The following is a 22,874-nucleotide window of genomic DNA, read 5'->3' on the forward strand; positions in this document are numbered from 1 at the left end:
GAAGGGTTAGAAGAATTCCACTAGAAATATAATTTTTTTGATGGCTTTTCTGATGGTCTTTTGGCTCAGGTTAATTTGTTATGTCATTTATTTCAGTTTCCCATATTCAAATGACTATGTAAATCAGAATGCTCACTTATCAGTTTCCAGTGAGAACCCTGACTAGAGTTTTAGGATTTTTGTTGGACCTAAGAATCAACAAGAGAAGTGAGTTAAAAGATCTAAATATTTGGTGGCTTCGGTCCCTGATGGCATGATACCTACATTTTCTTAGGGAATACCTCCCAGGAGATGCCTCATTTTAAAGTTTTTTAATTCATTTCAAATCTTTCAAATTTTTTACTTGAATTTGTTTGCTTGTTACTGAGTCATTTGGGCTAACTGAAGGAGGTTAACTAAGTTGGTTTTGCTCCATTTTACCTGTTTTCAGCTCCTTGCTGAGTTGTGAACCTCACCTTCTTCAACAGTTTGGACATCACTGTTAAAAACTTAACTGCTTTGTGAAAGAATTAAGATGGGAAGAGGCAGATAGGGATGACATTGTTAGAACACAGATCCTGATCCTGAATGGAGCCTGTGAGGATGTAGATGGAGTCAAGGAATTGTCACAATTATCTGATTTCAGTGTGACCATATTCATCCTTATAGGTTCATTTCTTTAGTCACCCCAGATCTATAACAAATATGCTTAATTTTAAGAATGGTTACAGGATGATCTGAAAATAAACATTCATCTCCTATATTCTATCCCTAAGTGTTTCTCTGACTTCAGTTATTTGTATCACAGTATTTCAACAAAGCTGCACGACACTTGTGATATTTGTTTTAAATTAGTTCACATTTAAAGTTAACATCAATAACTTAATAATTTGATTATATCAATAACCTAAGAGATTAGTAATAATTTACCATAGAAAGAAGGTAATGATAAAAATAAAACCAAAAAAGTTATTAATTTCTAGCTAGATATTGTTGTCTACTGAAGGCTGTAAGCCTGAATCCTGACTCTTTTTTTAAAAATGGCAGTTAGCAAGTGTTAGTTGAAGATATGCACCAAGCTGAGAATTTATCCAGAAGAATGGAAAGAAAATGCATTAAGGTCTCACAGTGTTATCATTTAGTACTAGGTGTGTATGCCACTTAGAATCATCTGACATACCAGTGGGATAGTGCCTCCATGCCTTGGGAACCATCACCTACGAAGATTTTAGAACCTGTAGGACCCCATGTGCTGGGGTTTTTCTATTTAATTAATATTAATGTGAAATATTTTATTTACTAAATATAACCATCTGTAAATTCCACAACTCACTTTTCATTTCCATTAACAGATGAGGCATTCCAAAAGAACTCCCTGCCCTGACAGGGATAACAGAGAAAGCTGGGGACATGAAAGCTACAGTGGAAGTCACAAACGGAAGAGGAGATCCCACAGTAGTACACAAGAGAACAGACATTGTAAACCACATCGCCAGCTTAAAGAATCTTATTGGTAAATTACGCTTGAACTAGTACCATTTTAACACTAATAGTTTTACTGACTTGTCTTTAGCTTATATAGCTTTCATCTGTCAGATTGTTTTATACATCAGTCAACAAATACTCATTCAGAAAATATTTACTGAGTGCCTATTATATGCTAGACACTGCTGTGAATAGAACAGAGTTCCTACTCTCACATATCTGTGTCCATTTGGGAGCTGTAGGAGACAGTTGATGGAGTCCCAGCTGCCAGTAATATAGTTGTGGGAAATGAGACACATGAAAGTAAAGTAAGTGATTAAAGGACCAGTGAGTGCCTTTAACTTGTATGTAGTAGGGAGAACTGTACATTGGGGCACTTATTTAGGGTTCCACAAATGAGAGCTAATGAAGGGTGGGGAAGAGTTCATCCAGATGAGAAAAATAGCATGTGGTGTGTGAGAATGTTAAAGTGTGTTGGGGATTAGTTGCTTATACTGTATTCTACAGGTTATATTTGTAGATAAGGCCAGTGGATATGTTTGGGATTTTTAGAAGCTTGGCTGTTGTAAGAAGGGCCTCAATAAAAATTTCCAATGGCATGTGTCCTGTTCTGTTGTATTCTTACCAGTGTAAAATTTGGAGGTACTATGTTTATATAGAATTGAAGGAATTTTTCAAGTTCCTAAATGATTAAACAAAGCCTAGGTGAGTAGAGTTTCTTTCATTCTGTCCTCCGTTAATTTCCCTTTCTCATTTGTTTTTGTTGGTTCTATGTTTTCTCCTTGTTTTGTGCAGATGTTCCACTGGGACTGTTTGCCAGATTGCTTTCTAAATTAGCCAACTGGGGTTACTTTAAAAAACAGTATGCAATTTTTTTCCTTCTCCATGCCAAAACAGACTTGTTCTGTAGAACAGTGAGCTCGTTGTTAATCAGTGCAGACGAATCATTCTTCACACACTATCATATGGAGGGAAGAGGGAGAATCTATGCCAGGATTTCAGTGAGCTGAGCTAATTAATGTATTATACAAGAATATCTGTACCCTATATTAAGATAACTACAAAATACTCTGTAAGGCTTAATATATAGTACTAACCATTCATGGATTTATTATGCATTGTATGTGTTGAAAGGAAGTGATATGAATGATGAACAGTTATTCATATTCATAATTAACCACATAAAGATGATACTGAGTCAGTGCAATAACCACTAGGCCAATAGTTTCTTCTTTGATATTGGCACCAGAGATGTCTGGTGGTAATTGCTCTCCGTAATCTGGAGTAATCTAATAGTCTTTTTCAAGATTCAAAACTTTATAAGAGTGTTTTTTTGTAAAATTATTGGAAAAAAAATGAAAAATACAGAAGCATATAAAGAAGGTACTCTTGGTAGGATGCTAGTCCCCCATTTGGATGTAAAGTTATTTCTTCTGAAAAATATCTTTGTATACAAATCTTTGCCTCTGAATATTTCCTGAAAATAGGTTCTAAGAAGGGACAGTTTCAAGTGAAAGGGTGTGAACTCTTATAAGGCTCTTGCTACATATTCACATATTTTTCCACATATTTTTCTAGAAAGTTTGTACCAAGTTACACTCCCTACGACATGCTGTCACCAGTCTTGTGTATTTTGAAATGCCAAGAATAGTGTTTTCTTTTCATTTGAATGTTTAAATTTCTGCTGAATTTGTCCTCTGTCATGTGCTTATTGAACACTTGAATATTTTTTTAATTGAAGTCTAGTTGATTGTGAACATTATTTTTGTATTCTTAGCCTATTTTTTCTATTAAAGCATATTTTTCTTATGATTTATCAGCGCTTTTATTGTATATCAATTATCTTACGTTTTTTCCTATATATTTCAGAGTGTCTTTTCTTTCTGATTTGTAAGTAGCCTGTGAATTGCTCCCTTCCTACAGGCTTAATCAATTAGTTCTACACAGGAAGACTGATGTGGCTGTGAACACTGTGAACACATTTTATATCCTTAAATGTCTTGTTGTAACATAGAGTATCAAGCCTTAAACCAGTGATTCTCAAACTTTAGTGTGAATAGAATCACTTTGGAGGTATGTTTAAAATGCATATTACCAGATTATTCAGTGAGTCTGACCTGGGGTCCAGGGATCTTCATTTTTAAAAATTCAGTATTTTGATACTGTTAATAAACAGACCACCCTTTGAGAAACACCGTTTTAAGCCCTTTAGCCTGGCATGCAAGATTTTGGATGATCTGTTCCCAGCTTATTTATTTGCCTATGTTCCCCTATGTGAAAATTGCTCTTGCTGAAATTGTCTACTTACTGTTTCCTAAGTAACATGTAGACAAACTCATCTCTAAACCATTCTGGCTAAAAGTACTCTATAAATGTAAGATGGTAATATGCCATTTTTCTTTCCTGGCACTTCTTCTACTTCCTACTTTGTCCAAATCCTGATGTCCCTATAAGATGCAACTCTTCCCTTCTTTTTCACAAAATCTTCCCTGACCATTTTAAGCATTTTGAGTTTTTTCTCCTAAGCACTCATATCCAGGCTTTCGGCATTTTCTGCATTGTTGAGTTTTGTTTTATTTTTGTGTGAGTAATCTCAAATTGAACGGTTATTTGTTGGCAGGGATTTTGCCTCATATATTTTTAATCTTCCACAGGACCTATGTGGAAATAAAAACGAATGCCCATAGCCTCATTAGTCTTGGCTGTTTTAAAGAACTACAGTGAAATATTCACTGGACATTCAGTGACTATTTTTAGAAATTCAATCAGTCTGTTCATCCTGTTCACTCTGTCCATATAGCCTTTATAATTCTGTAGACTTTGTTTATATAATCTCTAAGCCTTGGTTGTTGTAGGCTGAAGAGGTCCTCATCTTTTTAGTTTATCCTCATAGTATTACTTCACTCCATGTTTGTTATTCTATAGATTATTTATGGATTATCAGCAGCTCTAATTTCATGCACTAGTCCAGCTAAGGATTATTAGTGTTAGAGTTTTCCGATACTTTTATGGGAAGGATGCCTTACAGAATTAAACAGATGCCCTTTAGAGTAAGGTAATTTCTAGTTTGACGTATTGTAGATCTCTCCCTTAACGGTTCCAAGCAACTGATCAGATCCCTGACTTAGCCCCAGATTTAGACCCTAATATCCTGAGTTGTTTCTCCAATGGCTAGAACTTAAGGCTGACACTGGGGAAAGGGGGTTTCTGCACCACCCCAGCCTGGATTTGATGCCAGCCCTGTTGAGTAGCAGTTTTAGAGATGCTTCTCCTTTATTTTTGCATAAACCAGCCTCCTGAGAAAAAAGAATGACAATGTATTCTGGGAAAAAGAACAAGGTTAGTGAGGGCAGTCTAGTTAACATCTGTCACTCCATTGCTTGTCAGGATTATTTTAGCTGGTGTGTCTGACTGGGCAGGTGTCCCCTCTCTCCCTCAGTGCTCCACGTGCATCCCTCTTGAAGCTTCACACTGTTGAAAAGGATACTCATCCCAGGTAGAGAGGGGGACGGGAAACTGGGCCAATTGACTCTGTCTTTTTCTTTCCATCAAATCAAGGCTGCTTAACTGGAATCCATTGACTTCCCGAGGTCCATGATCTCTGAAATTCCTTGCCAAGTTTTGTTTACGCATTTGTGTGTTTCTTAGGGCAGAGTGTCCATATCTCTCAATTAGATTTTCAAAGGGATCTGTAGATTCAGCAGTTAAGCACTATGGGGCTTACCTGGTGGCGCAGTGGTTGACAGTCCGCATGCTGATGCAGGGGACGCAAGTTCGTGTCCCGGTCCGGGAGGATCCCACATGCCACGGAGCGGCTAGGCCCATGAGCCATGGCTGCTGGGCCTGCTCATCCGGAACCTGTGCTCCACAACGAGAGAGGCCACAACAGTGAGAGGCCTGCGTACCGCAAAAAAAATAAAAAAATAAAAAAAGGAAGTTAAGCACTATGGCACCACATGATGCTGTTTTCCCTGAATTCTTGTTTATTTCACAAGCAGGAGTGACAGGAAATTCAAAATGCAAAGGGAAGTAGGGGGTTGGGAAATCCTAAGCAAGCAATTACAAGAACCTTTTCTCATTTGAGGGGGATATATTTTAGATATTTTTGGCACATGAAGCAGCCTTCAAAAACTGTGTTGTCTATTTCTCAGAAAGATACAGGAAGCTCGAAATAGAGGAGAGGAGATGGAATAGGTGGTGTGTATAATAATACTGGCACATACAATAGGATTTAGAATGTGCTCTACAACCATGGCAAATCGTTTTCCTTCTAGGGATCTCAGTGTAGTCATCTGTAAAATGAAAGGCCTGAAATATATTTAAGATTCCTTTTAGCTCTAATACACCTTTCGTGAAAGAACTCTGTGTGCCAGAGATACCTAACTTACATTAAGAAGGAAAGGAATCCTGTTTTGCCTGCCTCATGTTGTGTGTGGCTCTGCAAAAAGGAAGAGAGCTTGGTTACAGATGCATATATCATAAGATGGATGAATTTCAGAAGAGCAGTTTTGTGAATTTTTGGTCTTAACTTTCACCAGAAGGTAAAGGGACACTTAATCAAGTAAACACTGAATATGTTGAATGATTTGACCCAAGGTTTGTTCCTTTATAGCAGTATATATTAATAGAGATATATGTACCCATTTGCTTGTTGGTTAAAGTAAAATTATTTAAGTTTTGTGAGTTAAATATAAATTCTAATTCATCAATTTGTATTTTTTTCTTTTATTGAGTTAGCTGTTTAATAAACCAGGAATTCTTGAGAGAATGTTTTATTTTAACCACGTTAAAATGTGGTTAAACGTTAAAGCGTTCTAGAATGAAGAGAGTAATTTTAAATCCTTTAATGTGTTTGCAGTCATTATTTAGGAGCAAGGTTCTTGAACGAGAGATATTATCGGGACCAGAGATACATTGCTGAATACAGAAATGACTACTGCAAAAGATATGTTCCTAACATTGATGAATACAGAAATGACTACTGCAAAAGATATGTTCCTAACATTGATGAATACAGAAATGACTACTGCAAAAGATATGTTCCTAACATTGATGAATACAGAAATGACTACTGCAAAAGATATGTTCCCAACATTGATGAATACAGAAATGACTACTGCAAAATATATGTTCCTAACATTGATGAATACAGAAATGACTACTGCAAAAGATATGTTCCTAGACGTTATCACAGAGACGTTGAAAGCAGTTATCGAATCCACTGCAGTAAATCTTCAGTCCGAAGCTGGAGAAGCAGTCCTAAAAGGAAGCGTAATAGACACTGTTCAAGTAATCAGCCACTTTCGGTATGATTGATTTTGTGTTTATTTTGGGTGGATACTTATTTGTGTGTAAAAGCTCTTACTGAGCCAATAAGTTTGAAAAAGTTTATAATACTATATGAATATAATTGTGTTTATATTACTTGAATCCTTAAAGGAAACTTCCAAATTCTTACAACTAATCTGCATTTATTAGTTAGTCCTCATTTGCCCACATTTACTCATTTTCTGCAGACCAGATCATGAGGTTCTTGATTTTAATGTTAAAAATATTTTTATCTTTTATAACATAATCATATGAAAAGATGAAGCACCCATCTTTTCTTTCATCTTAAACATTTTTTACTTTAAAAGAAACCCCTTTCCCAGTACTTGGAGACGAATGTAGAAAGTTGCACTGGGGATACTTACCCTGTGTATAGCACAATCTGCAATTAGTTCCATTGGAGTTCTGAAAGTGGGTGCTGAAGGGGAAATTATTGTCCAGAAAGCCTGCCCTTTTTTTTTACACTCATGAATCTTCACTTGTTTGCAGTAAACTATGAATTATTATTTTCCTCCCCAAGTTTTCTTCAGTAGAACTATCATTGATTAGATCAAACATTGACATTAGCCTTTATTTTCCCCTTTTATTTTAATAAGTATGTTTAAAAATATTGCTAAGTATCAATTTGAACTAATCTTGACATTTTAAAACATTTTCCTGACAAACTAGACATCTCAACTCACAGCATAGGCTATTTTATAACGAGATTAATAGATCATGACATTGCATTCTTTAAATTTCAGACTTCAATTAAGTCAGTATTTTAGAGACAATTGTATTGTTTTTTCTATTGCCACTTTAAGTAACTTATCTGAAAATCTTGCCATGTTTTTCTTCTGTAACATAAACTGTGTCCTGTGAATTTCTGGGGACTGTATTTGAAATTGCTCCTGCCAACTGTTCGTGGCCTGGTTCTTATCTGAATGCCTGAATATCTCGCCGCTGAATGAATTGCGTATTCTGCCCTGAATTCACTCTGCTATATTGATTGGCTGGACGATCTTGGTGCTGCCCACTTGCCGTTCCAGAAGAGCCACCAAAGGAAAAGATCCAGGAGTATAGAAGATGATGAAGAGGGTCACCTTATCTGTCAAAGTGGAGACGTTCTAAAAGCAAGATGTATAGAATATTTTTCAACACTTTTAAAACTTTGCAGACAGAATAATCTTTTTAAGAATAGTTTGTCAGCGGGGAGCTAAAGACCTGTTCATTGCTTTTTTGTTTTGTTTTTTGTGGGTTTGTTTGTTGTTGTTTTGTATTTCTTCTTTTCTATAGAGTTTAAATATTTCTACTCTAAAGTTCCAAAATAATCAGTGGAATTTGAGATTAGAGCAAGAAAGATAGCTCTATCTAAATTATTTTTGTAGCAGCTGAAAATAAAATAATTTGAGTGCTGGAACCTTAATTATGCTTTAATAGAGAGCACTTGAAAAAATTCCACACTTAAGCATTCATTATTTGAATAACTGATAATTTGTACTCATGTACTTACACTTCTTTCTCCCCCCTCACTTTAGATGAAATCGTGAACACTTTGGGAGAAGGGACCTTTGGCAGAGTTGTAGAGTGCATTGATCATGGCATGTAAGTTTGTTGTTGTTCTTTTTTGAACATTCTGATATTTTTGGTGGAGAAGGATCCATAATTTAGATGAAATGGAATTTAAGTGGTAGCTATGTGTTTTCCTGGGAGGTATAAGTATTCAAAAGTTCTTGAACTGTGTATGATTTATTTACCATAAGTATGGATTTTGACCAAGAATGCTGAAAATTTTTATCAGATGGAGTGTATTGAAATTAATGTCAGTGTTCAAGTGAAGACTTTCCCAGAACTTAGGTCCTTAGCATTCTATAAGAGATTTGGGGTGCTTTACCCTACTTTTGAATTGCAGAGACAATAAATTAGCATGTCTAAACTTCTTGGTTCAAAAACTTTTATTTCCAAAGGATAATATTTGCACGTTAGGGTTAGCTTCTCAAACTATAAATAAATTATATTACTTGAAGCCTACAGAATAAAGTCCAGATTCTTTAATGAGTTATACTAAACTTTTTGTTATTTGACCCTCTCTGCTTCATTTTCATGTTTTCCTCTAGGATCTCTATTCTGCGGTTGCAAATTGTTTTGTAAGTGAACGTCTTAAAACAGTTTAGTGGAAACTGCACGTTTCTAAATTGACATCTAAACTTTTCATCATAAAATAGTTGAGGATGTAATTTCCAGCTTATTGTAAATGGTGATTTTTAAAAAAAAACATATCTCTCTTTCTAAATATGTTTGGGGGAATCTAAATACAGCAGCTTGATACCTCCTGTCATCCATGAACAAACTTTTCTTGAATACTTAGAAATGCTTTATCTTGAACTTAACTTTTACTTCACTTTTCATAAAGAACATTATCCTAAATGTCTTTTATTATCACCCTTTCCTCTCTATGACAAAAATGTGAACATAAAGTAAAATTTTAAGATATTTTGAAATACTTTGACTTAGGAAAGTTGCTAAGAATTCCCATCTATTCTTCACCCAGATTCCACAAATGTTAACATTTTACAGTGTTTAATCATTCTCTATATTTACATGTTATATGTATTTTCAAGTTTTGCCAGCTTATCTACAACCTGATTCACATTTCACTAGTTGTCCCATTTGGGTCTTTTAAAAATTTCTTGAGGTTCCAAGACTTGAGTATTTGAGATATTCCAATGAATAGTATTCAATGGATCAAGTACAAATATGTTACAAATTTTGATACTTATTAGACCTAAAACATACAATGTAATTGAAAATATATCTTTTATTGAGATGGTTGAGGCCTTTAAAAATGAGTTCATGTGTCCATAGATAAATCTTACTGTTTTAACATTAAGTTTCCATTTTTCTTTTTTTTTAATTGACAAGTAATATGAAAGCTTATAAGTTTAAGGTGTATAACGTTGGTTTGAAACATTTATATACTGCAATATGATTACTATAGTAGCATTAGCTAACACCATTATCCATTTTTCATTTTTATAGCTATTAGCACTGTTCATTTTTATAGCTTATTAGCAGTTAGAGAACTTGTCCATATGATGAAATAGATGAGACTAGAAGAAGTTTTGTCACAGCAGTTTTATAGTAATTCTTTTAAGACTTGAGATATATGCTATACATCATAGGGAGATAAATCATTAAAAATTTATTTTGATGATTATATATCAGCCCACAACTTCATTGGGACCTTGTCAAAAGAAATGAGTTCAGAATAGGTTTGCTATCCAGCCACTAGAAAAATTTTTGCCTCAAAGATTTTTTTTTCTTTTTTATAAGCAGCCTAGGGCACAAAACTTGCCATATTAATTTCACGTGCATGGGGTTCTCTTTTGTAATGTGGGAAGGCCATAGTGAAAAATGCAGGGTTGACTGCTGGCTTGTATTCAAGAAGATCAGGTTTAGAAAAGAGGACAGAAGGAAGCTGAAGTTTTGGAAATCCTCTTCCTCAAAATCATTTACGGCTTTTTTTTTTGGCCATGCCACGTGGCTTGCGGGATCTCAGCTCCCCGACCAGGGATTGAACCTGGGCCCACGGCAGTGAAAGCTCATGTCGTAAACCACTGGACCACCAGGGAATTCCCTCTGTACTTTGTAGGAAGTACTACAGATGCCCCGGTCTAAAACACGCTGCCCTACATTGTTGCTATTTATACCTATTTGCATCAGTGAATGCACTAAACATTTTTTTGGCTTGATGACTTATTGATGGTGTCTCCTTTGCCAGAATTATCTAACAAACTGATAGTTGTCTTTCTTCTCTGAAGAAGTCTGAGCTCCCCTAACTCTGATGGTTAGGTTCTTTCTTCTCTCTATTCCTTATACCAGGCACTTCTAACCTTATGATAAGTTGTTCAAGTGTCTGTCTTTTCCATTAGACTGTGAGGTACATGGGACAAGCTCTTTTTAACAGTGATTCCAATGCAACATCTGGCACAGTCGGTCTAGCCTGGTGAATGAGTGAATGTTTTCAGCAGTAGTATGTTCAAGGTTTATATTTTTATCCTTTTTTAAAAAAAACTACTTATAAAATCTAGGTAAATTTAAACTTTTGGAAACAAACATTAACGTTCATAAGTATTAAGAGAAATCATCACTCTGTATAATGTATATTTTGTCAAAATGTTTTGAAAAAATGTTTATAGATCTGCTATAATATACCCTGAAAGATTATTTTAGGAAAATAGCATAGAGTGATTGGTACTTAACAAGATGATGCTTTAGAGCAGGGGTCCCCAACCCCTGGGCCGTGGACTGGTAGGAACTGGGCCTAACAGCAGGAGGTGAGCAGTGGGAGAGCGAGTGAAACTTCATCTGCTGCTCCCCATAGCTTGCATTACCACCTGAACCATCACACCCTCCCCCCAACCATGGAAAAATTGTCTTCCATGAAAACGGTCCCTGGTGTCAAAATGGTTGGGGACAACTGCTTTAGAGGATACATGTCTTCAACGCCCTTCTGTACATTTACCATTTTCATTTTGTTTTTAAGGGGTGGCGTACATGTAGCAGTGAAAATCATAAAAAATATGGGACGATATCATGAAGCAGCTCATTCAGAAATCGAAGTATTAGAGCATTTAAATAGTACTGATCCCAATAATGTCTTGTAAGTAATAAACTTGGAACTGTGATCCCTTATGTTACATGAAATAATCAGAATTCTGTGAACTGAATTATTTTTATTCTGATCTGTTTTAGCCGATGTGTCCAGATGCTAGAATGGTTTGATCATCATGGTCATATTTGTATTGTGTTCGAACTCCTGGGACTTAGTACCTATGATTTCATTAAAGAAAATAGCTTTCTGCCATTTCAAATTGACCATATCAGGCAAATGGCATATCAGATCTGTCAGTCAATAAATTGTAAGTGTACTTGTTAAATTTTTAAATACCAGTAAATTAAAGGTTTTATTGGACAAGCAACATATCAAACCATTGTCACTAAAAATGCACATTGCAATAAAGATGAAAGCACTTTTGATCCCTACCTCTACTACTAATTCTCCTTTCCCCCAGTACAGATTAAATTTGTAAGTGAAACTAATAATGTCTTTTGGTTCTTTTGTAGTTTTGCATCATAATAAATTAACCCACACAGATCTGAAGCCTGAAAATATTTTATTTGTGGAGTCTGACTATGTAGTCAAGTATAATTCAAAAATGGTAAGTTACACTTGTTTGAATTTTGGTAGTTGTCTTGAAAATTAATTTAGCTTGGTGATCCTTGGATGAGGAATTTTACCTTTGAGACTTATTATATCCTGACGTTTAACCCAATAAGGGTAATCCTTTGCCTTTCTCATGGGGTTATTTTGAAAATCAAAAAGAGAATTCATGTGCAAGCCTTTTGGATAGTGCTATAAAATATTTCATATCTTTATTGATCTTTGTGTTTACTTAACTGTATCTCTAGAAACGTGATGAACGCACACTGAAAAACACAGATATCAAAATTGTTGACTTAGGAAGTGCAACATACGATGATGAACATCATAGCACTTTGGTATCTACACGGCAGTACAGAGCTCCAGAGGTCATTTTGGGTTAGTAGATACCAGACTTCCTGATATTTTAATTGAAAAAGAGAATTTTTGTTCTCTATAGCTTTTATTGGGAGGCAGGTAGTTGGGGGATAGCTGTAATTTTCTTAGCAGTGTACAGAAAATGTTTTCTGTTTTCATAAAAGCTGTCTGGACATTGCTATAAATATTTTTCCTTAGTGGGAAAAATGTGATATCATCTGTGAAGATATTCCAGGTGGTGGTTCTTTTTGAACAAGTCAGTCTTAGAAGATCATAAGAGAACAAGCTGTATTGGCTAAGTACATGACAGCAGTGTGATTTTGAAGCGATGTGGGCACCTCTTTTCGTCTCATCACAAAGCATGGTGCTGGTGAAAATGCTAAAGATTTGGCTGGCAGACGTCTAGATGTAGGGTGGATGGAGGTTAAGAGGAGAAGAAAGAGGGGCTAGTCTAAGAGGAGAGCTTCTTTGATCATCTTTGACATGGGAAATTAGTTAAGGTGCAGGGTTTTTCAATATTAATAAAAGGGAACTCAGTGAGGGAGAGCGCATCTTATGCCTCAAAATTTAAAAGTTCGAGACCGAGTCATGTTGATAGAGCAAGGAAGTCAGAGATGGATTTGGGGGCTTGGAGACAGTGGGAAAAATTCAGATCAGGTGATATTGGGAGATAGTTAAATGGTATAAGCATATTACTTTGCCAAAAGTAAGTTTCAACCGAGGTTGGATAGTAAAACATCTTTGTGGAATCAGTCTTTTCCACTTTTTACCTTTTATCTAAGAGGACTTGGTAGTTGAGAATATGAGTGTGAAAGCAAACTAATGATGTTTACCTAGAGTAAAGAATTAGTAAAAGGGACAGGAAATTAAGAATAGTATATAGTGCTGGCTAGTAGAACTTTCCATGATGATAGAAATGTTGTATATCTGCACTATGCAACATGGTAGCCATTAGTAGCCACACGTAGACTACTGTGTACTTTCAGTATAGCCAGTGTGACTGAGGAACTGAATTTTAAATTAATTAAACTTTTAGATTTAAATAACCACATGTGGCTAGTGGCTACCACATAGGATAGCACAGGTTTGGAGCTCATCTTTGAGATTGATGTTACTAGGATTTCTGCTTAGTATGGTCTGAAAGAAGCTGCTGTGTTGCAGTAGTTTAGAAAGTGTATTCATGGTTGAGGACTGAAGGCTGCAATGAAGGTAAAAGAAAAGAGTGTGGGAAGAGATTGTGGACAGAGAGGTATTTTCAGAGCTTAAAAAGAGATAACTTGCTGTGTTTTATCAATTTTAAGAAGAAATTTTTTCTCCACATTTTAACATGTGAGGAAACATAAGACAAAACGGCATTTTTTCTTTGTTATTGGTTCATAAAACAGTGGTGTATCTTACAGTTAGTTAATGGCCTCCTCCTAGATTGCGTAAGATACAGTGATTCTTAGTAATAATACAGTCCCATGTGTGGCCAGGCTGGGGATAGTTGATATAAATCTGAAATTGGGGTTATTGGTCTTGAGGAAAAGAAATGAACAGATGGGAAGATTAGAAGGGTTCTTTGTGTGTTTGTGAAGTGTTACTCCTGAGGATTAAGGCAGAATTAGGTTGAAGAGGAAGATGTTGTCAGGTGCCACCACTGAGGAGGGCAGTTGGTCTCATGTGTTGGGTGTTGGTAGTAAACAGAAGTTGGTAAAAGTGAATGATGTGAAATTCCAAAGAGTATGAGAGCTGCGCCATAAGAGAATGAGGTAGTTTACAGTCACTTGGGAGAAAGCTGGACTGGGAGACAGGAGTGGCTGGAAAAGAAAACTTTCATCTTAGATCCAAGCTCTATCATTTGCAGATTTTGTTTGTGTTACTGTAAGTAGAAACCATGCTCCATTCTCCTTTTGTTCAAGTGATAAGTACGATGAGGGTTAACAAAAATGGCTAAATCATAGTCAAGTTCCTTGAATATATTGTTTCTTCCTTTGTCTTTAAATTCAGTAATGTTACTGAAAGTAATTGAAATGTCTTTTAAAGTAGGTTTTATTTGGACATTATTTTTTTATTAAAAACTTAATCTTTAAAAGTTTAAAACATCTGTAGGTTTTAGGTTTTAGGTTTACCCTTTTCCTTTCTAACTAGATATAGACTTAAGGCTAGGTGTTTTTTTCTTTTCTGAATAATGTTACTATTGAGAATTCTGAAGGAGAAAATATATGATCATGTATAGACAACCTGAAAGTACATATATAGATACCTCTCTATGTGAACTTTAAATATCTGTATAATTCTGCTTATGGGTGACACTGCTTATAATATCCATTATAATTCTTACATAATTTATGTGACACTACTATTTCTTTTAATGGAAGAAATAAACTCAGATATCAAGCTGATGGTAATTGATAAGGGGTTAGTAATTACACTCTGAGGATAATTATTGACCTATGTTTGCACTAATAAAATGTAAAATTTCATAGAACAACCGTTAAGTGGGTATAACAGTGCTCCTCATTGCACAAGCAATTCAGAGACTATGGAATATTTGCTAACCCCTCTTACTTTCCATAAAATGCCTCCTCTCCCCCAGGTTAAAATACTGTAATTTGACACAAGGATATGGAGGACTCTGAAAGCATACTGAATAATGTTTGGTATAAAACTAAAAATGTAAACCCTGAATTTACTATCATATTCTCCTAAATGGGCTATATAAAGAGAGCACCCACATAGGAAAAGATATTGTGTATTGGCAGTTAAAAATTGTTGCATAATAAAATGTTTGGTTTTGTTTTTAAATAGCTTTAGGTTGGTCTCAGCCATGTGATGTTTGGAGCATAGGTTGCATTCTTATTGAATATTACCTTGGTTTCACAGTCTTTCAGGTATGTGTTTAGTAAATGTTACTTACTGATTCATAATGAGCTTTAATGTTAAAGGCATGTTAAAGTTTTGGTTTCCATATTGGAAAGTTGCCATAGTGTCATTATTCTTAAGATGTAAACTTACATGTGCAAAATAGTCATCCTTCTCTAAAACCATAGTTGAATGAAATACTCTCAGTGAATGGTCATAATTCATTCTGCATGTGGACCTTTTAAACACATGGTTCATATTGACTTCATATGATCCATTTTATTGTGATGCTCCTTGAAAATTTACATTAGTGTTACAATGGTCAGTTTTAATTCAGCTCTGGTTATGTTGCACTTTTATTAAAAGAATTCAGAAACAGTAAGTTGTATTAAGCATGTATGACACCCTAGGCACATTTCTAAGCACTGTGTGTATAAAAATGAAAAGACAGCATCTCTCTCCTCAAGGAAGACATACACAGGATAGACATGGGAAAACGTACAGTACAATGTGATACTTGCTATAATGGAACAATGTAGAAGGGAACCCAGAAAAGGTGAACGGTTAAGTTTCCTTCGAGAAGGCATCACTGAGGAGTAGGGAGTTTAATCCAAGCTATAAGGAAGAGTAAGAGTTTGTCAGAAAACTAGAGTGTGTGGTGGCCATATCAGGAAGAAATGGTATTCATAAATGCAAGAGGCATAAAGGAAGCTACTCTAGTTGAGGAAGGACAAATAGTGCTGCCAGAGTGTCTTGGATAAATAGGAAAATGGTGTCAGTAGGCAAGTACTGATTCATAGTGGACTTGTTTGCCATAGAAAGGTATTTGTTTTATCCTAGGAGTCAGTGGTTTCCAAATGTAGACCGGTCTAAAATGAAAATGATTTTGTAGGGTTGCCGTTCTGGCTTTCATTTAGAAATTATCTCTCCTGTTTTTTTTGGTATTAAAATGTTCTTTCTATGAAATGATAATAGTTATTGACTTACTTGGCAGAAAAAAAAGGAGAAAATGTTATTTAGGTCTCTACTTGTTTTCCTCATAATTTTGCTTATGTCGGAAAACTAAAAGTCTTGAAAGCTTCAAGTGGTGTAACCATTGGAGAACTTTAAGAGGGTTGTGATTTGATCAAGGTGTGTTGTTGGATGGGGTGAGGGTGGTTAGGAAGTTCCTGGCTAATACTGTGAAGGTTGCTTTGAGGTTATGGCAATGCAGGATGAGGAGGGAGGAAGCTGTGATGAATTATAAGTCACTTAGGTGGCTGTTGCAGAATATATGTGTTCACTGCTATGGGGCACCTCACCAAACTTCTGTCTACTCCGTAGAGATCTGTTAAAAATACTCTGAGTTTGTAGATAAGTTTGATATCTAGAACATAGCTGTCGGACATTTCTAGGGGGTGGTGTCTGGTTTTGTGGTAGTAGGCTATAGGGTCAAGGAAAAAGTTGAGCACAGTGCATGCTTTCTTCATTCTGACACATATAAAATCCTTCAGATGGTTTTCTGATTGTAAATCATTCTGAGATCTTAAGCGTCGATTATTAACTTTGGTTTGAGATGTGGTTTATATTTTAATTCCACCCTCCAAAATAGTCTTCAACTAAGGAACTTTTTGAAGATAATGGAGCTTGTATTATTTATTCCTGTCATGACTTAAGAACATTTTGAAAGCAGTGTGCTAGGCACAGTAGTTAATGGATTTAAAAAGCATTGCACATAGACTCTGCTCTTCAGAGCAAGGATTGGCAAACTATATCCTATCTGATGCCTGCTTTAAAAAATGCAAAAGAATATGTGGTGGAGACCATCTGTGACCATCCAAGCCTAAAATATTTACTATCTGGTCCTTTACAGAAGAAGTTTGCCAGCCTCTGCTTAGGAGTGTACCATTTAGTTTAACAATTTATTCTACTTTAGCCAAAGCTCTGTTACTGTGTAATTTAAGAATAGGAGTTTTGACTTGGGTTCACAGCTCAGGTTTCCTCATTGATGAGCTATATGAGCTTGAGCTAGTATCTTAACCTCTTTGAAAGTTATGTTCCCACATTGCTAGCTCAAGGTTGTTGTAAGAATTATTGGGACTGTATTTTTATTGTCTAGGATTAGTGTTAGAAAGTTGCTATCCATTGGGTAATGGAGGTTAGTTAAGCAACCGATAAAATGAGTAGCCAGGTTTTTGGTAATCTTCCCAGTCATCCCTCAGTTAAACGGTGCAAGTAATACAAATAAGGAAAAAGTGTACTGTTTTACATTAAACAACTTATTCGAACATTGTAAATCAACTGTACTTCAGTAAAATATACTTAAAAAGTTGTTCCTCAATCAGCTATACAGACCTTACCAATTCATTTCAGAAATCAGACATTCAGTGTAGCTCATTCAGTTTTATTCCATCTTTGAAGTAGAGTGTAATATAAATTGTATAGCTGTCTAATCTAGTCCTTTTATGGAAACACTATATTCTTTTTTTTTCTTAACATTTATTTATTTACTTTTTTTTTTTGGGTTGCATTGGTTCTTCATTCCAGCACGTGGGCTTCTCTCTCGTTGTGGTACATGGGTTTTCTCTCTCCACTTGTGGTGTGCGGGTTCCAGAGTGTGTGGGCTCTGTAGTTTGTGGCTCGCGGGCTCTCTTGTTGTGGTGTGCAGGCTTAGTTGCCCCGCAGCATGTGGGATCTTAGTTCCCCGACCAGGGAGCGAACCCACGTCCCCCGCATTGGAAGGTGTATTCTCTACCACTGGACCACCAGGGAAGTCCCAGAAACACTGTTTTCTTGTGTTTTCCTTTTATGTGCATGTAGGGAAATGGAAAGTGCTAAGTTTCTTTTTCCTATTTTTTTAGACTCATCACAGTAAAAAACACCTGGCAATGATGGAACGAATATTAGGACCCATACCAACACACATGATTCAGAAAACAAGGTATGCTTTTTAAGATTAAAGTCCTTACTGGGTACATGCAGTGGCCTATATTCAAACTATAGAAAACCCATCTTTGTTGTTCTTGCTTATTCCAAAGACTGTAGATTTTGAATTTTTTTTCATGAAGTCAAGTTTTTGAAAAGTAATGCAATATTTACTTTGTGATCCAGTAAATAAAGTGGTGTTTTTATACTCAAGTTAAACTTGCAAAAATGTTTTCCTAGGTTGATTTAAAAATAATACATAGAGTAGTAAAAAGAGCTTGATTTTGGAGTCCTATCTAAATTTGAATTCCAGACTGTTGCAAACCTCATGTACGTCTTTGGACAAGAATAGTATAAGTGGTTTCAAAACATAGCTTCACTGCAGAAGTCATCCAGGGAATTGTTAAAGATTTCTAGCCCCATTCCAGATCTAGTGAAATCAGAATTTACAGGAATGGATCTAGGAACCTCTGTTTTTGAAGCTGGCATTGTTTCACATATGGTACAACTTAGGTGGGATACTAAAACTTCAGAGGGTACAAGATTAGGAAAAATACCATATAAGGTATCCGATAAAATTATTGCTGAGATTTTTAGAAATTGTATGTTTATGTATATATAGAGAGATATCTATGGTTCCATCTTTTCCCCCAATCCCCTGGTTGGGGCATGGTAAGAATGTGGGTTTTGGGGTTTTTTTTCTTAAAATTTAATCCATACTTCTGTTTCCTATAGGAAACAGAAGTATTTTCATCATAATCAGCTGGATTGGGAGGAACATAGTTCTGCTGGTAGATATGTTACGAGACGCTGCAAACCATTAAAGGTAAAACAAAAAAAACCAAAAAAAACCTGTTTTAACTATTTTTTATTGTCTTTCTTAAACAAAGTCATTTTTCCCCTCAGGAATTTATGCTCTGTCATGATGAAGAACATGAGAAACTGTTTGACCTGATTCAAAGAATGTTAGAATATGATCCAGTGAAAAGAATTACCTTGGATGAAGCATTGCAGCATCCTTTCTTTGACTTATTAAAAAAGAAATAAAATGGAAATCAGTGGTCTTACTATACTTCTCTAGAAGAGATTATTTAAGACTGTGTCAGTCAACTCTAAACATTCTAATATTTTTATAAACCTTAAATTATTTTGTACAGTTAAGTGTAAATGCTGTATGTTTTGTATCAATCGCATAATTATCTTGTTAAGCAAATATGGTCTTGATAATGAATGAAATATAAAAGCTAAATTTTCCTTTTTTGAGATTAATTACCATTTTTAAAGACCTTTGGAATATCCTTTGTGTCCAGTGATTGATCTTGCCTTTTTGTACATGGAGGTTGACTCTTGGAAGTGATTTTTGTGTTTTTTTTTTGTTTTTTTTTGAGTAAAAGGAAATCTTGACTACTTCATTCTTAAATGAATATTCTTTATTTACCTCAAACTTTCCTTAACTTTAAAAGATTTTTCTGTAATTGTTGAACAGGTAATAAGTATTATTAACTTTAGGTAGGCAGGTATTAGAAACCAAAACCCATAGGAACTGTTTGCTGTTGGAATTTCATTAAATTGTAAGTATTGTGTTCTGTTTCATTGGGTGATGTCAGTGGTGGTAAGTAGCATTCATGGAAAGACATCCAACTTGTGCATCGTAATAGATTAATAAAACCACATACACACTTCGTTTAAGATTAAAGTCTAACTGGAAAGTTAGCTTGGAAAGTCCTGTTTTCCAATGGTTATTTATGTAGTTAGTCACAAACGTAGAAATAGGAATTCTGTTGACTGAGGTTTTTGTTTTTAATGCCAAATCTTCAGGAGTCTAGAAATTGTCCAATATCTGTCTCCTTACCATATGAAGTATAAATACTTAAACCTCAGCCTATGAGACTTTATGGTTATTATTAAACAATTTGTATTTATGTTACTGTTTACTGGAAAACAAAAAAAAAGATGATTTGATCGGAGAACACTTGGGAAGAAAACTGCAGAAATTTCCAGACCCTGATTGGTTAACATAATGAACTTTTTGTTTGTCTGTAGGTATTTTTTTCTGTTTACCTGTTTACACATGAAAAACTAAATGGTAGGGGCTTCCCTAGTGGCACAGTGATTGAGAGTCCGCCTGCCGATGCAGGGGACACGGGTTCGTGCGCCGGTCCAGGAAGATCCCACATGCCGCGGAGCGGCTAGGCCTGTGAGCCATGACCTCTGAGCCTGCGCGTCTGAAGCCTGTGCTCCGCAACGGGAGAGGCCACAACAGTGAGAGGCCCGTGTACCACAAAAAAAAACAAACAAGCAAACAAAAAAAAACTACATGGTAAATGTTAATTTAGTAAAAAAACCCCCAAAACTATTGAACAGTCTGCCAGGTAAATATATTTTTTGTTGTAGAATTCATGATTGCTCATCCAGATAAAGTTTTTTGTTAAAAGTATTCCCATTTCTGAAGTGCATTACCAAAGATTTTAGTTTCATCTGTATTCTGAACATAAAATGCATGTAATTTTTTGGTATGACAAGGGTGATACCAAGTGGGTTTCTCTACATGATCCGCTGGTAGCATTTGCACATATAGTAAATCTATGTTCCTGAAGTTGACTAGGAATTTAAGAAAGCTGAAATAAGTTTTTCCATAGTATCACTGCATAAATTATTCTTAGGCCTCTGATGCAGTCCACATATAGTTCAACTATGTTATATGTTATAAGGTTTTTTTTAAAGGAGCATTTGATGTAAAGAAAAGGTTTTTCCTTAACACAGCAATCTCGTTATAGAGATTAAGAAGTCAGCCATCCTTTATTTTCCTCTCCATTTCCATACTGCTAGTGCCACTGTACTACCTAAGCCTCCCGACCTTTCCCTACAAGTGCTCCAAGTTCCCAAATTAATGTTTACTTTCTCCCCCATCAGAAACTCATTCCTTTGGAGTAGCTGATCTCAGGATATAGGAGGAAAGAAAAATATCCACACTCTTTCTTACTAAGAAGTTAATGATTGCTAACCCCTTTCCCTGCTGAAAAGTATTTACATTCTTCACTAAAGGTATTTGCTAGTTCCCAGGCCTAATTCATGGAAGTTTAGGAATTAAAGTGAAACTTCAGTGAATTAGGTAGGATAGAAGAAAAGTTTAGTGGTGAGTATGGTACCTCTGGTATCATATGAGTGTCTACTGCTAAGCTTCCTTCCCATCTTCTGTGAACTCTCAGGTTCCTACTCTTATTTGCCTTTTTCCTTGTACTTCTGGAGTCAATTTCTGAAAGCACCAGGTTTTTATTTGACAGTGTTGGGAGCTTCAGCACTAACAGGAAAGGTTTAGAATGGCCAGTGTATAAATATGGATTGTTTGTAACTGGGTATTTTCCCTCATGATTTGATGTCTCATAGTTTACTATTTCTAGAAATTCCATTGACGTCAAACCTAGTTTTAAAAGTGCAGCTAAATAGGTTATTTCCAGTGTTTTCTGCTACTGCTTATTTGCTCAGGTGTTCTCATCCATGCATTCATCAAAATTTTTGGAGTAGACGAATAAAATTGACTTATGCAGTGGACAGTAGAAAAATACCCAGTGGAGTTTTGTAGTTCGTACAACTGAAAACTATTCCTCTGAATAATCTTGAAGGGCTTGATGCTAGAGAAATTAGAAATGACTCAGCCACGACTCCTAATAATTGCGGCTGAATTGTGACTTAAACTCAGGTATCCTAGATTCTAGCATTGTGCCTTCTTGCGATAATACACCTTACTGAGTTAAAAACTTCAGTTTGATTCTTGTTCATGGTTCTGTGAAATGGGATGAAATGAATGTAATGGCTAATAGTTTAATTACTTGGATTCCATTTTTCTCACGTTTTTCTTTAGTAGTTGATACATAGCTTCAACCACCAAAATGGTTAAAATGGTATGATAATTTGAAAATATTCTCTGTTTTAAGTAGATAGGCAGATAACCTATATTTAAACTTATCTTGACATCCTGGAATGAAGAAACACTTTGTCAGTTAGTGGCCTTGCTTTTTAACTCATTTCCAGTTTGAAATTTCTGATTCCCACAAAATTTGGTGCAAGTAAGGTATTTTAAATTTAAACATCCAGGGACTTCCAGGGTGGTGCAGTGGTTAAGAATCCACCTGCCGATGCAGATGACGCAGGTTCGAGCCCCGGTCCGCAAAGATCCCACATGGCGGAAGCACCTAAGTTGGTGTGCCACAACTGCTGAGCCTGAGCTCCAGAGCCCGAGAGCCACAACTACTGAGCCCATGTTCTGCAAGTACTGAAGACCGCATGCCCATGTGCTGCAAGTACTGAAGACCGCATGCCTAGAGCCTGTGCTCCTCAAGAGAAGCCACCGCAATGAGAAGCCTGCGCACTGCAACGAAGAGTACCCCCCACTCACCACAACTAGAGAAAGCCCACACACAGCAATGAAGACCCAACACAGACAAAATAAATAAGTTTTTAAAATTTGTAAATTTGAACATCTAGTACTTCGTTTAAGAAGCTGCATTTTCAGGGAATTCCCTAGTGGTCCAGTGGTTAGGACTCTGCTTCCACTGCAGGGGGCACTTGTTCAATCACTGGTCAGGGAACTAAGATCCCACATGCCAAGCAGCCAACAACAAAAAAAGGCAACCTTTTCAAATAGAACAGAAGAATTCATGAGCCATTAACAGTATTAATAGCGTCAGTAATTGTTGGCTTAGTAGATTGCACGTTTGCAAATAAATAGGTAGAAACAATTTTAATTCTTAAAAGAGTTGATCAAATGATCAAC

At 35.9% G+C, this 22,874-nt stretch overlaps 1 protein-coding gene across 3 annotated transcripts; it reads left to right on the forward strand.

Annotated features, from left to right (window-relative positions):
* Positions 1-1,331: 1,331 nt before the first annotated feature.
* Positions 1,332-19,147, forward strand: LOC307051677 (dual specificity protein kinase CLK4-like; the record flags this gene model as incomplete). 3 transcript variants are annotated; one of them, XM_079702182.1, is made up of 14 exons in its annotated part: positions 1,381-1,492; positions 2,260-2,326; positions 6,323-6,377; positions 6,603-6,770; positions 7,821-7,911; positions 8,310-8,376; positions 11,318-11,434; positions 11,527-11,693; positions 11,899-11,993; positions 12,244-12,373; positions 15,143-15,225; positions 18,037-18,116; positions 18,836-18,926; positions 19,007-19,147. In XM_079702182.1, the coding sequence occupies 14 exons, from the start codon at positions 1,390-1,392 to the stop codon at positions 19,145-19,147; spliced, it is 1,455 nt and encodes a 484-aa protein (XP_079558308.1). The 3 variants fall into 3 exon arrangements, with proteins under 3 accessions (XP_079558306.1, XP_079558308.1, XP_079558307.1); XM_079702181.1 differs by having other exon boundaries at positions 1,390-1,492; positions 6,323-6,409; positions 6,635-6,770; XM_079702180.1 differs by lacking the exon at positions 2,260-2,326 and having other exon boundaries at positions 1,332-1,492; positions 6,323-6,409; positions 6,635-6,770.
* Between the last annotated feature and the right edge of the window lie 3,727 nt (positions 19,148-22,874).

The sequence above is a fragment of the Hyperoodon ampullatus genome (genome assembly GCF_949752795.1).
Source record: "Hyperoodon ampullatus genome assembly, chromosome: 4".
In the NCBI taxonomy this organism is placed as follows: domain Eukaryota; kingdom Metazoa; phylum Chordata; class Mammalia; order Artiodactyla; family Ziphiidae; genus Hyperoodon; species Hyperoodon ampullatus.